Source organism: Lottia gigantea (assembly GCF_000327385.1).
Source record: "Lottia gigantea unplaced genomic scaffold LOTGIsca_4, whole genome shotgun sequence".
NCBI classification, from domain to species: Eukaryota; Metazoa; Mollusca; class Gastropoda; family Lottiidae; genus Lottia; species Lottia gigantea.
In genome coordinates this window covers 5,748,411-5,764,760 of record NW_008709379.1, presented here as the reverse complement: position 1 = coordinate 5,764,760, position 16,350 = coordinate 5,748,411, and the positions used below count along the sequence as shown (strand labels likewise).

At 36.1% G+C, this 16,350-nt stretch overlaps 3 protein-coding genes across 3 annotated transcripts in view; all 3 read left to right on the top strand.

Annotated features, from left to right (window-relative positions):
- Positions 1-4,026: 4,026 nt before the first annotated feature.
- LOTGIDRAFT_182753 (hypothetical protein) lies at positions 4,027-5,546 on the top strand (the record flags this gene model as incomplete). The annotated part of the gene is made up of 1 exon (XM_009059899.1): positions 4,027-5,546. A coding segment is annotated over exon 1 (1,509 nt), but the record flags the coding sequence as incomplete, so codon positions are not given.
- Positions 5,547-8,838: 3,292 nt separating this feature from the next.
- Positions 8,839-11,453, top strand: LOTGIDRAFT_153902 (hypothetical protein; the record flags this gene model as incomplete). The annotated part of the gene is made up of 2 exons (XM_009059898.1): positions 8,839-8,885; positions 11,078-11,453. The coding sequence occupies 2 exons, from the start codon at positions 8,839-8,841 to the stop codon at positions 11,451-11,453; spliced, it is 423 nt and encodes a 140-aa protein (XP_009058146.1).
- Positions 11,454-14,851: 3,398 nt separating this feature from the next.
- The window catches only part of LOTGIDRAFT_153901 (hypothetical protein), a gene marked incomplete at both ends in the record, with an annotated part of 7,308 nt that continues 5,809 nt past the window's right edge, over positions 14,852-16,350 (top strand). The window contains one exon of the mRNA XM_009059897.1: positions 14,852-15,520. Within this exon, the coding sequence (XP_009058145.1) occupies positions 14,852-15,520 (669 nt within the window). The remainder of the gene's footprint in view (positions 15,521-16,350) is intronic.

Genomic DNA, 16,350 nt, shown 5'->3' with positions numbered 1-16,350 from the left:
TGACCTATATTATGTAGGAGCTTTACATTTCGAACATAACGTAACATTCTAAATATCAATTAACCTATGCAAAAAAAATTGAAGTGGGCGTGGCACATCCGGGTTAAATTACTCATTATTGACATTTTTGGCCAGGGGCATAACTCGCAAAGTATACATTTGTTCAAAATGGAACTTTGCATACAATTACCTCATATATTGGGCCACTTTGTCTTAGAATTTCAATAGTTTTTGCTTCATAGTTCAAAAAAAGGAACAGGTTTTGGAATTTAAAAATTTTCAATGTTTGACCTTGACCTTTGTTGACCTTGACCTTTCTAACATCAAACGTCATTGGCATTGGCTATCTATTTATACTTTTATATTTGCCGTCCTATGTCAACTTCCGGTTTTATAGTCGTGTGCAATTTGAAATTTTGATGGCGTATATCTCTTGATCTTGACCTTTTTAGACCTTCTCCTTTACAAGATCAAAGGTCATTGACCTTGGCTATCTGCTGATACTTTCATTTGTGAGGTCTGACGTCCACTTCCGGTATTACAATCTTCTAAAAAAATGAAAATTTCTCAACTTTAGACCGTTCTTGCGCTTGATCTAATTATCGTGGAAGGTTGATTTTTTTCAGGTTCTTTTGCATTTTGCTACATTTGCAAAGTCCCACTCTGTGCCACGAGTGGCTCTAGTTTTTTTTTTTTTTCGATTTTTCCACACCTTCTCAAGCAAAAGCTGCAACAGCTGCATCAATATTATTACATGTGTAGACCTTCTGTAGTGGCAACGTCGTAAATGAGTGTATTTTGGAACATTTTTACAAAAACGGAAGTGCCACAGGTCCACATGTGCAAAAAGTCGAAAATCGGCTCTAGAAGGCGCATTTTTGCATCGATTTTCTTCGGATTTTCATTTTTACAATCTATCTGTTATTTCTGAACTGATAGCACTTGAAAAATTACGAAATTCGAAAATTCGTAGCTCACTTTTTTCGATCAAATTTTTCAATTTTTTTGCAACTTTTTTGTTTTTGCATTGATTGATCTGAAATTTAATATGCAAAGGGGTATCACTAAAGTAAATAATATGTAGTTGTCAAATATTTAACTTTACTTCCGGTTTTAAACGGGGAATCAATTGAAAGTACAATCCACTTCTGGTCGAATAACTTCCGGTGTAATTGAAATAGGTCAACGAAATTTATGCTGATCGTAAGTAAATGATATTACCAAAAAACGAAGAAAATAAAATCCAGACCGGAAGTGATACTTTGGCCGCCATATTGAAAAAACACACTTTTGTAAAACTCAAAATGGGGCCTAAGGGTAAATGTTGATATGCTCAAATTTGATGAAAATGTATTCCGCAATCGATTGCGCAAAAAACATTGGGAGCCAAATTTTGAATTTCGCTTTTGCTTTTTTGCCACTACCGGTTGAAATTTTTTAAAGCTTTAAACGATCACACCATGTGACCTTGACCTTTGATGACCTTGACCTTCATAGAGTCAAAGGCCATTGACCTTGGCTATCATTTGATACTTTGACCTTTGACCTCCGACACGTACTTCCGGTTTTATAGCTATCCGTAAAAAGCCAAATTCGCAACTTTGGACTGCTCTAGCACGTGACCTAATTAACCTACAGGGTTAATTTTTTCGGTTTCCTAATGTGCTTCTCATGCACGTTACATAGATATATAACAATCGTTATTTTGAAGCAAAATTGAAATTCGGGATTAATTTTTTTTTTTTACAATATTTGCGTCTTTTTGAGCTTGGTATAAGTATATCTTATGATCTATTTGATGTAGAACCTTGATATTTGGAATACAAGTAGACACTTTGAATATGAATTCACCTATGACAAAATATCTTATGTGGGCGTGGCACATCCGGGTTGAATTACTAATTGTTTACATTTAGAGGCAGGGGCAAAACTCGCATAGGATGCGTTTGTTCAAAAAGAGACTTTGCACACAATTACCTCATCCTTTTGGCCAGTATGTATTAACAGCTCAGTTGTTTCAGCTTTATAGTTTCAAAAAAGGAACGGGTTTTAACATTTGGATATTTTCATTTTTCGATTTTGAACTTTGTTGACTTTTGTTGACCTATATCTTTTGACCTCTATTATGTAGGAACTTGACAAATTGAGTTGGGCGTGGCACTTCCGGGTTTAATTACTCATTATTGATATTTTTGGCCAGGAGCATAACTCACAAAGTATACGTTTGTTCAAAATGGAACTTTGCATACAATTATCTCATGAATTGAGCCACTTTGTCTTAGAAGTTCGGTTGTTTCCGCTTCTTAGTTCAAAAAAAAGAACAGGTTTTGGAAATTCAAAATTTTCAATTTTTGACCTTGACCTTTGTTGACCTTGACCTTTGTAGGATCAAACGTCATTGGCATTGGCTATCTATTTATACTTTTATATTTGCCGTCTTATGTCAACTTCCGGTTTTATAGTCGTGTGTAATTAGAAATTTTGATGACGGATATCTCTTGATCTTGACCTTTTTAGACCTTACAAGATCAAAGGTCATTGACCTTGGCTATCTGCTGATACTTTCATTTGTGAGGTCTGACGCCAATTTCCGGTATTAGAATCTTCTAAAAAATGAAAATTTCTCAACTTTAGACTGTTCTTGCGCTTGATCTAATTATCGTCGAAGGTTGATTTTTTCAGGGTCTTTTGCATTTTGCTACGTTTGCAAAGTCCCACTCTGTGCCACGAGTGGCTCTAGTTCTATAAATATATTTCTATTTCTTTTGTAAAGGTGTATGTAAGCGGCGGGCATCACTATCATATATGTTTAAGCATAAGATGCCCGCCTTACACTAGATCCGAGTGTGGGCGGGAATGTGGGATGAAAAAAAAAAAATACCATAACATTGTGTCCGTTATTTAATGTGATCTCTACCCCTCAATGTCGCTAAAGGATTAGTGTTAATCATATTCTCAACAACCAGCACATCGTATAGCCTCCGGTTATGGCTTCAGAGTTGGGTTTGGATCCCACTTCTGACACCATGTTATGATTGTATGATTGACAAGTCATAAGGAAGGTAAGGTTTAATCAGAACAGCACCGTACAAAAGCTGGACTGTTAAGGGCGTGCTCAAGCACTGGATAAAATGACGTTCGTATGTAAGGGGAATCACTCAGAGTTTTATGTTGATTCAGACCAAAAGCACAGTCAATAACATTAGTCTGAATCCCTATAAAATAATGTAACACACTGAAAAACACGACGATCCATGAGTATTCTATGGTGGACATGTCGGGGGAACATGTAAGCCACGGCAACACGTTGATATTATTAACTACAAGGAAGTTTATTATGATTCTGTCGTATAGGGTCTGGCGTTGTCATATGGATAAATGTCATCAAGTGACTGTTTTCGGAGAAATGGCAACTAAATTGTGAATGCCAAACTAATAACATAATATACAAGGCAGAAGTAAAACATATTTGGAACTGACTGAAAACAAAGATTTAACAACCATATACAGTCGTTTAAACATAAAAAAAATATGACAATAGCACCGAACTCTCAATTTGGCAACTTAAACTGAAAAATAATAATTACAAAATATCCTGGTCCCAAAAAGAGCTAAAGCATACAAAAATAAACCCAAACGATGTAATCTGTGTTTAACTGACAAGTTTTCCATCATTAATGCCCTTATGCACAGGTCTTAAAACAAATGTTCCGAACTTGTCTCGAAATGTAGACATGAAAAATAAGTTCTACTAGTCAAACTTCAGTAGGGACAGGCTGAAAATAGGTCAGTTGTCTGATTATCGCATAGCGTGAAACTCTGAGTAACCACATTATTCAAGTTCTGTTTTAATATTTCTATATCGCTCTACAATTGATGTATTGAGCACTATATTAACAGTGAAAATATTCTATTATTGTATCTCTTTAATCTCTAAAGTTAGTTTATCTAGATGATGATTTAAATCAAGGACAACGATAAGATAGAAAATATTAGATATCACTTTATCATTATTTTGATCGATTGGGCCGTCGTCAATGATGTATATTGGATATATAATATTATTTTTTATTGCATGGTTTGAATTTGGAAAGTGTCAGAAGAAGAATGTACTATTCTTTGCTTCCGATGATATGCGACCAGAACTGGGTATTTTTTATGGACCTGATTTTCCCTCACCGGTACATCCTAAGATATACTCTCCGAACTTGGACAGTCTAGCTAAGAAGAGTTTGCTTTTGAAAAGAGCGTATGTACAACAAGCAGTATGTTCACCAAGTAGGACGTCTTTATTAACTGGTCGACGTCCCGACACAACGCACGTTTACGATCTCGTTCACTACTTCAGAAATGTTGGTGGAAATTACACGACCATACCTGAATTTTTCAAAAATAATGGATACAGTAGTATTGGTATGGGAAAAATATTCCACCCAGGAATAGGGTCTGGTTTTGATGATCCTGTTTCCTGGACAGAACCCTACTATCACGCTCCGGATGAGCGATACAGATCAACTCTGTTCAGCTGGAGAGCTGTTCCAAAGTCCGAATATGACATACGCCCACTCCCAGACATGCAGATAGCACAACATGCTATAGAAACATTACAGAAGGTTGCACCAGCTGCAAAAACTGGACAACAAAATTTCTTCGTAGCTGTTGGATTTCACAAACCTCATCTTCCATTTGTGTTCCCTGAAGAATACCTAGCATTGTATCCAATGGATAGTATCAGACTACCAGATAATCAGTTTGCTCCTGTCAATATGCCAGACGTGGCATGGAGTAACTATATCACAACTGAGTTGAACGCGTATCATGACATTCAAAAATTAAATGCCTCTGGTGATATAAACACAACATTGCCGGATCAGGTGGTCATGGATCTCCGCCGTGCATATTACAGTTCTGTTTCTTACACCGATAATCTGCTAGGAAAGGTGATGGCGGAATTAGATCGTCTAGAGCTTACTACTTCAACGATAGTATCATTTTGGGGAGACCATGGGTGGCAACTGGGAGAACATGGAGAATGGTGTAAACATACAAACTTTGAAGATGCTGTCCACGCCCCGATGATGATTCATGTCCCAGGGGTAACGGATAATGGAATTGTTACTGAACAGCTAACAGAATATGTTGATCTGTTTCCGACATTAGTGGAAGCAGCAGGATTTGAGCCATTGGAACTATGTCCTGAAGACTCCACTCATACAAGTTTGTGTAGGGAAGGGAACAGTTTGGTGCCTCTAATGACAAACCAATCGCGCGAATGGAAATCATCAGTATTTTCACAGTATCCACGTAATAACTATACTGTTATGGGTTACACAATTCGAACTGACTTATATAGATATACAGAATGGGTTAGATTTTCGGGATCTCCAGCATACAAGCCGAATTGGTCGATACTTTTTGGAGTGGAACTTTATGATCACTCAATAGATTCAGAAGAAAATGTCAATCGCGCTGATTTTTCTCAGTACAGAGAAATAAAGACAAATCTTAGTTACCAATTGAGACGAGGTTGGAGGTACAGTCAACCTTAACTTTCAATATAGATTCATTGCTTATATTCTAATATTTGCTGCAATTTATTCAAATCAATTCTTATATTGCACATTTGACAAGACTAATCCATCAACGTTTTACTTAAATCTTTTCTTTCATATGATACAGGTGGTTTTCATTAATCGGCCAACTTCTATTTGCTATCTGCTCCCCAAACTATATTTGAACTCGATTTCTATTACACTTACGTATACCGCCATCTGTTTTCTTCTTCCAAGTCTCAAAATTCTGAATTTGATCAAATTATTTATTGAAAGCCAACACAGCCCCCAACTGTCTTTGTCTGTAGCTTGGTTTGTGCTTGTGGACGAACGGAATTCTTGGTGATGACGACTTTTGCCTGGTGTGGACTCTCTATGCACTTTTGCACACTTTCTTTCATATATTTATATAAATAATCAATCGTGGTAACTATCACACTACATTATTTTTTAATTATTATATATATTAGAATGTTTATTTACTTATTTAGTTATCTATTCATTTATGTTTTCTGTATTTTGATACATTGTATTTGGTGACGGATTAGCATAAGCCTCGATTTGTTTCCGAAACCCTATTTATATCAAAAAAATACTGTTTAATCAAGTTTTTTGTAAGGAGATATATATTGTGTTCTTAAAAATATCAATCAAAAAGGTGAAATAAAGGGGAAATCCTTTTCCAATTTATTTTTTGTATTTCTACTCGACGGTTGATATTTGTAAGTCATCAAGAGGAGTTCTATATGAAATTACCTCATATGCAAGCGAAACTAACCTAATTTTTAATTGTCAAATGTGCCAAGTATTCTATTTCCAGGTCATAAACTGTCCGAATTTAGTTATAAAATTCCTAATTTTAATCCTAAATAATTCTTAAATTTCTTAATTTTAAACGTACAATTATCCCTTATTTTTCGTCAACGAGTGCTGAACAGCCTGCGAGTGGATATGGTTTTTATGGCATGAGTGATTATGATATTGAAAATAAATTCATATTAAGGTGCCATACACACAATTAGAGGAACTACATTTTGTAGGTTATGATTTTGTTTTTGTCGTAGTATATCAAAATTAACGGCTGGATTTCTTAGTTAAAACTTTCAGATACGTTAAAGGGCAATTTTTTTAGATTTTTGTGTATAGCTTTCACAAATTTGTGCAAAAGAAATTTTCGAAAAAATAAAAAAAGTCTAATGTCCAAAAACATTTTCTAAAAATTAAATTGTGCATTCTGGTACAATATTCAGGGGCAAAAACGTATAAAAATCATATGTTGAAAATTAAAGTGGGGGTACAATTGGGGGTGCAAACCAGTTTTCTAGGAGGTAAATGAATCCCCTCCCTCCCCTAGATTGGAATCTGAAGAGCTTATTTGTGGACCGAATCACCTCGTTTTTTTATGTCGTTTGTAATACGATGTGTCGATTAAAAGAGAAAAAATCAACAATTTTGAAAAAGAATTATATAAAAAGAGAATTTAATTTGAATTTGCCCGCTTGAAAATTTTTAAAAATCTAAAAGATTATATCTTGTGACCCTGACCTTCAATGGCCTTGAATATTTCCGTGTAGAATGTCCTTGGGAACTATCTATAGATATGCTGATTAAATGAATTCTAGCTTTATAGCGCATCTCATTAACATTATCTTTGAAATAATATGGCAATAATGCATAAACATATTTGGAAAAAAACTGAAATTTTTCAACTCCAGTCCTAACATCAAATTTATTTATCCCACATCAATGAGATTTACATTATTAGAATGTATGCGGAATTCTCTCTATAAGGATATGTGACATGGATGGTTTGCTTTAAAAAAAAAGAGTGGGAACGTGGGGTGTTGCCCCTCTGTCCATTTGACCCACTTTTTTACGGGCGCTTTTTGGATGACATTTTTATGGTTTGGACTTATTCTATCGAACAGTTTGGGGAATTCTTTGAAATTCTCAACAACCACCATCCTTCTATCAAACTAACCGCAAACGTGAGTGACAAAAGCATAGACTTTCTCGATACCACAGTCTTTAAGGGAGATTCCATAGCAGAAACAAATAAACTGGATATTAAAGTGTATTTCAAAGAAACTGATACTCATCAACTCTTGCACAAGAGCTCCTTTCACCCAAAACATACCTTTTCTGGTATAATTAAGTCACAAGTTTTACGATTTCATCGAATTTGTACAAGATCTTCTGATTTCAACCAAGCCTGTACGATTGTTTTCTCAAAACTGAAAGAGCGTGGGTACTCTAAACGATTTTTACGAAACATAAAAAAATCCACCTTAGCACAGATAGCAGCTAAAAACAGACTTTATGCCGAAGTACCTCCAGGTTTAAGAAGTGCTCCGTGTTTGTCCAGTAGATGCAAAACATGTCCCTTTATATCAGAAACTCATTATTTTGTAAGCAACTCTACGAATAAAAGGTACCCGATCCAGGAACATCTAACATGTGAACATTCGAATGTAATATATTTAATTTCATGCAAGAAATGCCCCAAACAATATGTAGGAGAAACTAAGAATAATTTACGAACTCGCTTTAATGCTCATAGGTCGGACATCAAATTAAAGAAAGATAAGCCTGTTTCTAATCATTTCAACCTCGACGACCATTCAATAGACGATCTCACCCTAATCCCAATTGAGCGTATAGAAATTGACTTGCCCGAAGATGAAACTACCAAATTCCGTCAATCTAGGGAGGCCCATTGGATTGAGACATTGAATACAGCAAGACCTATAGGACTAAATATTTATCATAATGTAGGCATAGCACCCTTTGTTGTCCCGTTTAATACAACCAGCAATCGAGCAAGCAAGATAGTTCATGCCCACTATAAGAGCCTTCAAGAGAAATTCCCTCATGTCTATAAGCAGAAAATGATAGTTGCATATTCAAAAAATAAGAACTTAAATGATAATATTGTTCATAGTAAACTAAAAACAATCAGTACATAGCAGATACTATACTTCTCGCCCATCGGGCGAGTTATTTTTTCTAATTTCAGATTAGAATAAGAACAGAAGAAAACCCAATATCAAGACCCTTAATCCTAATTTCTAAATAAAGTGTCTGCTCCACCCTAGGCCTGTACATTTGGGAGATTCAAACCCTCCCTTCCACGAAATCTATATCGTAGCCTGTAGAGTGAGCACGAGCCAAAAAAGTGAGAAAAAAACGCGATTTTCTCTCTCGTTTTTTTTTGGCTCGTTCTCACTCTACAGACTACAATTCTCTATTGAGGTAAATGTGAATGGACGGACGGACCGACGAACCGATGGACGGACCGACAGGGGCAACTACAATATACGCCCATACTTACAGGTGGGCGCATAAAAAATGTAATGGTTTTATCTCATAAACTCTTAACGTGTCAAATTTCCAAAATGGGCAGAATAACATTTAAATCAAAATTTCAATGTGCACTTGATGACCCCAAATTTTCTCAGTCAAAATATAACAAACTTTTAAACTACTAACTCCCCTAGAAAACAATATTGACAAAACTGACAATTTTCAAACTTACTTCCACATAATCTCACATAATCCCACAGCAATAGTCGAGTCTTATTTTATCAAAATACATTGAGATAGAGTCACAATTCAACATGTTTATCATCCATGCATAACGCTGTAAACAAAATGGCGGATTCTTAAACTAAATAAACATGCTTCGCAATACAGATACATGTATTACATAAACGCAAGCTTGTAAATCAACTAATTTACCTGAAAATGTGTGTTATTATTCATTCAATGTCGGTAGATTCCAATAATAATACTTGTTGATTTTGTAATCGATAATAAACATTACAAAACAATGTCAAACCTCCATCACCCTTCGTGTCCGTTTCACATGTAAAATTACGGAATTCCCAGAAAAGACAATTTCTATAAATCTTTTTTATAATATGATGCGTGAAACCATGACACCGTACGAGCGTCCTTTTACATCTACTAGTAAAACAGAGCCCCAAAATAGACTCTGTTGAGTCTGAGTGGGCCTAGATCCAAAACCCAGTTCACGTACGGGATGAAGCAGCAATAATAACTCAACATGTAACATGATTTTAATATCAAACAAGCTATACAGGTAGAGTTTTGTATACATGTAGCCTAATGTAGGAAGACGCAGAGAACCAATGCAGGCATAGCCCTGCCTAAACTTCTGAAACTATGGTCAGATTATATCGGACAACATCACAGGCGTATGTATAAAGGATGCAGGTCACGCGTTTTTCTCGCTCTCTCCCTGCAAGACTTTGTATTAGCTATATTAATTTAGTGTTTATGGACAAAATATAGCTCAGAAATATCAAGAGATTGTTGTTCAAGTCCAAAGTTACATTTTTAGAAGTTCCTGTATATTCTATTTCTCATTGGAACAGGTTCAAAAACCATAAAGATCATTTAGTTTTTGGAGATCGGGACAAACAGTTGTTGAATCAGATTTTGGAATTAAACACCATCATCCATGATCTGAATTCATCAATTGGTTGTCATTCTCCATATTTCTGTGTGGACCTTTATAGACTGTCGAAGAAATCACAAAAAAGAATTCCGGCGGCACATCCATTTCTTCCACAACCAAGCAATCTTGTTCCTTCAACCTTTACAAAGATGGAATTCATCCTGCAGGTTCACTGTCCATAGTTTGGATGAAGAAGATTACTTGCCAAGTTGTCAAGTATTGTTGGGTCTGATAACAGTCAGTGAAGGTCCTCTTGGCTGGACTAACTTCCAGTTGCTCAAATAAGTTGAAGACAACTTAGAAGAATCCATGACCACTTGCAGGGTGTTGTGAAAGATTTAGAAGTGTGGGGGCTTTCTTCGCCACCTATTCAACACTCCTGTATTACCAGAATATGTTGCTTTCCAACTACAACTACTTAATTTGTTCAGAAGGAAAGGGCTTGCTCAACTAGACTAAGTTCAGTTCAAGTGGAAACAGTGGCAATAAATCGTTTTCGAAAAGTTCAAGATCAAAGTTGATGACATTTTGAGTATACCACAAAGTTTGCTGAACTATTCTGTATCTTAGGGTCCAAGTCTTAATTTGAACTTTCCAAAAACACAAATGTTTGATGGCTACAGAATAATTGACTTAGACCAACTTCAGAAACAAAAGTCTGGATTTATAATGCATACTGCATTATGTTCTGAGGCACCAATGTGTGCATTGGTCAACCGTCCTGTTGTTAAATTGACGGCTGAGAAGCAAAGACTTGGATTGGCTTCAATCATGCCAGTTGAATGTCAGGGGTGTGGTTAGCTGTTTCAACTGTCGACGTCGAAAAAAACTTCAATATCACAGCCTACATTCACTACCATTGAACAGGAAATTGGTAACTGGTGGTACAGTGTCCTCAAAGAAGACATGTTGGCTGCTGGAGCTGAGAAAAAAAGGCTAGCTGAAGAAAGGAATGACTATTATCAAGGTGTCCCCACTATAACAGCTGTATGTGATGGTGGATGGAGCAAGAGAATCCATGAGCATTCCTATAATGCTCTTGGAGGTGTTGGCATCATAATTGGACAAGTGCCCCGAAAGCTATTCCATATTGGCATCCTGAAGAAGATCCTGGGCAACATCAGTGTTTTAAGAATTGGGATGAGTCGAGTCAAGCTATGGCGGCAGATGTTATTGTGGAAGGCTGTATGATTGCTGAGAATGATCGTGGTGTTCGCTACATGCGCCTTTTTGCAAATGGTGATAGTTCTGAGTATGCAGGAATACAGGAGGCAGTACCAATTTGGGGTCCTCATGTAACTAAGCTAGAATGTGTAAATCATGCATGTAAATGCTTCAGAAGCAGTTTGGAAAAATCGGTTGACATTCTACCAAAATTAAAGGGAAGAGGAAAGTTGACCTTGCCGACTAGAATAAGATGAACAATCTGAATCCGTTATATCAGTTTTGGTAGACCAGCAAGACTTTTGGATTGATGATTCTTCTTTGAAAGATCAGGAAGATTCCAGATTGCAGCTGACAACGAAATCATATACGAAGTTTGTCCGCTATTGAACGGCATTGCATCCAAAGCTGGAAGATTACCTGGTAACTTCACCACAAATCTAGCTGAGGCCTGGATGAATATTCGTGCCAAGTTTGATGGTGGACAATTTTTCAACAGATGCTCGAGAGGGTCTTGGCACTGCAGATGCTATGATGCAACTCCAGCGCCTGCTTAGTGCTCGACAAGCAAAAAGCTGGATAATTGGGAGAAAACAAAGCTAGACAGGAATATGGTCCAGATGCCATCGAGGTTGTTGCTGATCACTCTTCTCACCAGTTTTCAATTTTGAAAGCGAAATTTGACAAAGATTCCTTACAGCTGTCTAAAGAGCGGGTGAAAGAAATTTGTGTAGCAACAATCTCCCAGTCTGTTTCAGACATATGACATGATGAAAGACTGGAAAGACTTATTCATCTAACTTTGGAGTCATAATGGCACGGAATCCAAAAATCGCAGTTACACCATTCATCAAGAGGTTACTATATTCCACTTTCAAAAGAAACCGATTTACGAAGATTGGAGTAGCTGCAGAGAAGGCAACAGTTTCTGAGTATTGTGCAATGAAAGCTACAGGTGGTGACCCTGTTACATTAAAGCACACGGGCTTACAGATTCTTCACAGTCATCCATTTCTCGCTGCCAGCACAGACGGAATTGTGTCATCATTGGCATCTGGTGAGAAGGGTTTACATGAGGTCAAGATTGTTCTCGTGAACAAACAGTTGACATTTTTAGAGGCAGCAAAATCGGTGTCTAATTTCTGCATAATGCAGTCAAGTGGAAATCAACTGGTTCTGAAGAGGAATCATAAATTCTTTTACCAAGTTCAAGGTTAGCTGAATGTTTTTGAAATGAAGTGGTTGGATTTTGTAGTTCTCTACATCAGCTCCATATTGAAAGAATAGTTGTTGATAAGAACTTGTGGGTGAATGCTACCAAAGCTGACAGCATTCGACTATGCTTTTCTACTACCTGAATCGTGTGCACAGAGATATGGGAAAAGTCCAGGCATCAGAGAACCTGGTGTCTGGGTAAGTAATATGATTATTTTTTTTAACATAATATGCTTGCATTCTGAGACTCCTCTGTAAGCCGTTAATTTAATGAATGTTAATGGAAGATTTAAATATCTCCAGTCTGTAGTATACATGAATTCCAGTCAGCATGTCGACAGACGTCAACTCGTCGATGAAATTTGATGAAAGCAATCGTCGACAAAAGTCATATGATCAAATTCCTATCACGGGTGACAGATCTGATTATCTACGTGTGTTGTTTATTCAATTGAATAATTTATCGTGGTGAGGTATAAATTAGTTCTATTGCTTATTACCAATTGAGAATATTGAGGTGATATTTCTGAAGAGTACTTATATAATTGATTTTTTTTATCATATACCCGAAAGTTTTAATTTCTTGTCCAAAAATTGTAGGCTTAAAAGCAACGGAGACAGGCTGGAAGTTGTAAAAGGTTGCCACGCTCGGAGCTGTTCACAGTTCTAGTTGTTTCTTGATTCTGAGTTGCACAAAACTCTTAAAATAATTCAAATTTAGGCATATATAAAAAAAAATAATTTCGCAGAATATGTCGATATATCGGGTGGAAAATTCTTCTAGTCGTTCGGATGGGACGTCTGCCGAGGCCCCGTTTGATACAAACTGTGCACGTTAACGATTCTTCCACAGTTGAAAAAAGAAGGTTAGAGCAAATGTCTTTCGTTGCACATTGCATAGCGTTGTCCGTCTCCACTCGCCCATAGATGCAGAAAAGTAGGACGTAAAACTCCGTTCATTTCATTTTGTCACCAAATTGCAGAATACAAATCCGCTTGTTTATCAAGAGTCTTGATTACCATTTGAGCTGGTCAAACCGCTTCAATAAAAGAAATTGTGTTTTGTTTCAAAAATCAAATATATTTTCAAATTTTAGCGTCTTTTACATTCCAAATGTTGACTGGCATGCATTTCAAAAGTCTGTATTAAATAACTTCGATGTAATTTTCCAACCCGTGTCATCCAGTGCAACTAAAATAAATATATGTTTTATAAGGGTGTAATTTTACTTACTGCGTAAAAAAATGTTCACAGTCACCAATCTAATGCTTAGATGACATCAAAGGAGCTTTCTAAGGAGACAGAAAGACTTTTTTTAAATCCCCAATTATAATAAATACATACAACCCACTGGCAAGGTACAGGCCTATAAGAGTCTTTTGTGTATATATTATCACGCCTTGAAGCTGTTTTATTCTGGTTACTAAAGCAGAACAAAAGTAGCGTATCTTTTATAATCGTAATTATGCAGGATGAGCCTTGAGTCAAGAATTCTCGACTTATTTCGACCACAGGGTTTTTGAAAGTACAAACATCTGATATACATTGAAAATATGATGTTAGGTGGATTTCGTTCTATTTCAAACGTGCAGAAAAGTAACGGGATTGTTCTAAGGCAGTATCCCTTCAATTAATTAATAATTACCTTTAAATCCAGCTGCTTCATAAAACCTTTTCACCGTCTTCGCCAGTGTATTCTGACGAACAGCGTCAGTATAGATTAACAACTACTCTGGGATGATATAAATTGTTATTAAAAAGTTAACAAAATACAATGGCAGAATAAAAACAGGGGTAATTTACATAACCCAGCGCATGCGCAAGTATGCATAGAACACGGGCAATTCGGGGGGGGGGGGGGGGGGGGGGCCTATTATATTTTGTTTATAAATGTATTAAGCATATTATTATAGCCTAGTGTACATGTGTCAATGCGCTTTCTATAAGTATTTCCTGTTTAAAGTGTCAGAATTGTCTAGATCATAGTTTGCATTTCATAGACACAATTTTCCCGTCCGCTAAGATTTATTGTATATTTCCTAGTTATACAACGTATTTTCATAAGTCTCAATATATTGTCAGTTTCATATCTGTATTGTATTCAATATGTTAGGTAGGTAATAAGAGAATGGAACTTATAGAGTTAACTTGTGTGCATTGATCAGTTAAGTGTAGTCTGTAGTCTTGCTAAACGAGGTTACGTGCCTTTAGTTGATATTGATTCTTATCAGTATAACTTTTATCTTTTCAGAATAAAATTTTATTATTTCTGTAACATAATTCTGCTTGGAATAAAAGACATTACTGGAAGTTTGTCTTAGCTAGAACCTTCTTCGCCCCTAAGGATAGTCTGGAACATACAATTTTCTGAAGGGAATTCTGAGAGAATTTATTGTTTATGATTCCTGTTGACCAGTTATTTCCTGAGAGAGAATCAATATGTCTGGTTCGGAGGAGACTGTGGCAGATGTCCATGCTGGTCCATCTATTGAAGTGGATAAAACGTCAGAGTTGGTAGATATCAAAAACAAAAGAAAGATTCTAAAAGATCGAATAACACGAGCTATAAACCGTGTGAGAGAATCTTTGAGAAATAATGATACCAACATTAGAAGAATCAAAAGAGAACTGAGTGAAATTAAACAGGATTGTGAGACTGTGATAACCTTAAATAATAGTCTTTACAATTTAGTTCTTTCTTCTGAGACAATTAAACTTGATAAATGGGATGATGATTTACTTTCCACAATATTTGATGTGGAGGAAGAGATTGAAGATTACATTACTTCCCTAAATAGACACAATCAGAGCATTCGTTCCCCATCTCCTGTTGATGTGCCAAGAAACCAAGATTTGCTAGAAGCAAATGAGAATGACAATTTGTTGAATCCTACACCATCACATGTTCCTGTTAGTCCATCCATTGCTGAGAGTCCCCCTAGTAATTTGTCAACTACATCAGAGATACATGTACAACCTGAGTTAAACCACATTACCCATTCTACAGTATCCAGAGAAACATCTAGAAATGCTACTTCATCCTCACCTTCAAATAAACCATTTGACTCATGGATCGATGAGCTGAAAGAATACACTGGAACTGATCTGGTTAGTGAAACAAGAGACCTATCTATTGCTGAGGCTTTATTAAAATTAGAAACTAGTCGTGACATTCCTTCTATTCAAATATCGAAATTCAACGGTGATCCATCTATGTATATTGAGTTTATGGAAAAGTTCAAAATTCACATTCATAATAAACCTCATTTAAAAGATGAAATGAGAATGATTCAACTAACTATGAGTCTAGAAGGAGAAGCAAGTCGTGTTATATCAGGTATGGGAGATCAAGGCATTATGTATGCAACTGCACATAAAACTCTTAAAGAAGAATTTGGTCAAAAGAGTGTTATAGCTAGAACATTTATAAACAAACTGACAAAGTATTCAAAATTGGCGATTTCTGAGAGAAATAAATTAAGGGATTTTTCAATGGACATAATTAGTTGTATAGCTGCATTAAAAATGATATGTTATGAGGCTGATGTTAATGCTAGTGAAACTTTACGTTCTATTGTGAGACGTTTTCCGGATCCATTGATTACTTCATGGAACAATAGACTCCCTGACATCAGAGAGAAAGGAATCACACCTACAATTCGTCATATTAGTGACTTTGTTAGAAAAAAGGTTAGAAGTATTTTTGATCCTGATTTTGGTGAAATCATCAAACCAGTGAAAAGTGACAATAATAGTAAACCCTATCCTTCACGTTCATCTAACTTTGGGAGATCAGTCAACTCTACTCAGAGAACTTTTGATTATAAATGTCCAGTGTGTGAATTAAATCACAGAGTATTTGAGTGTCGTACATTCAAGAATTTATCACATGATGAGAAGACAAAAAAGGTTGTCGAACTCAGACTTTGTTTTTCGTG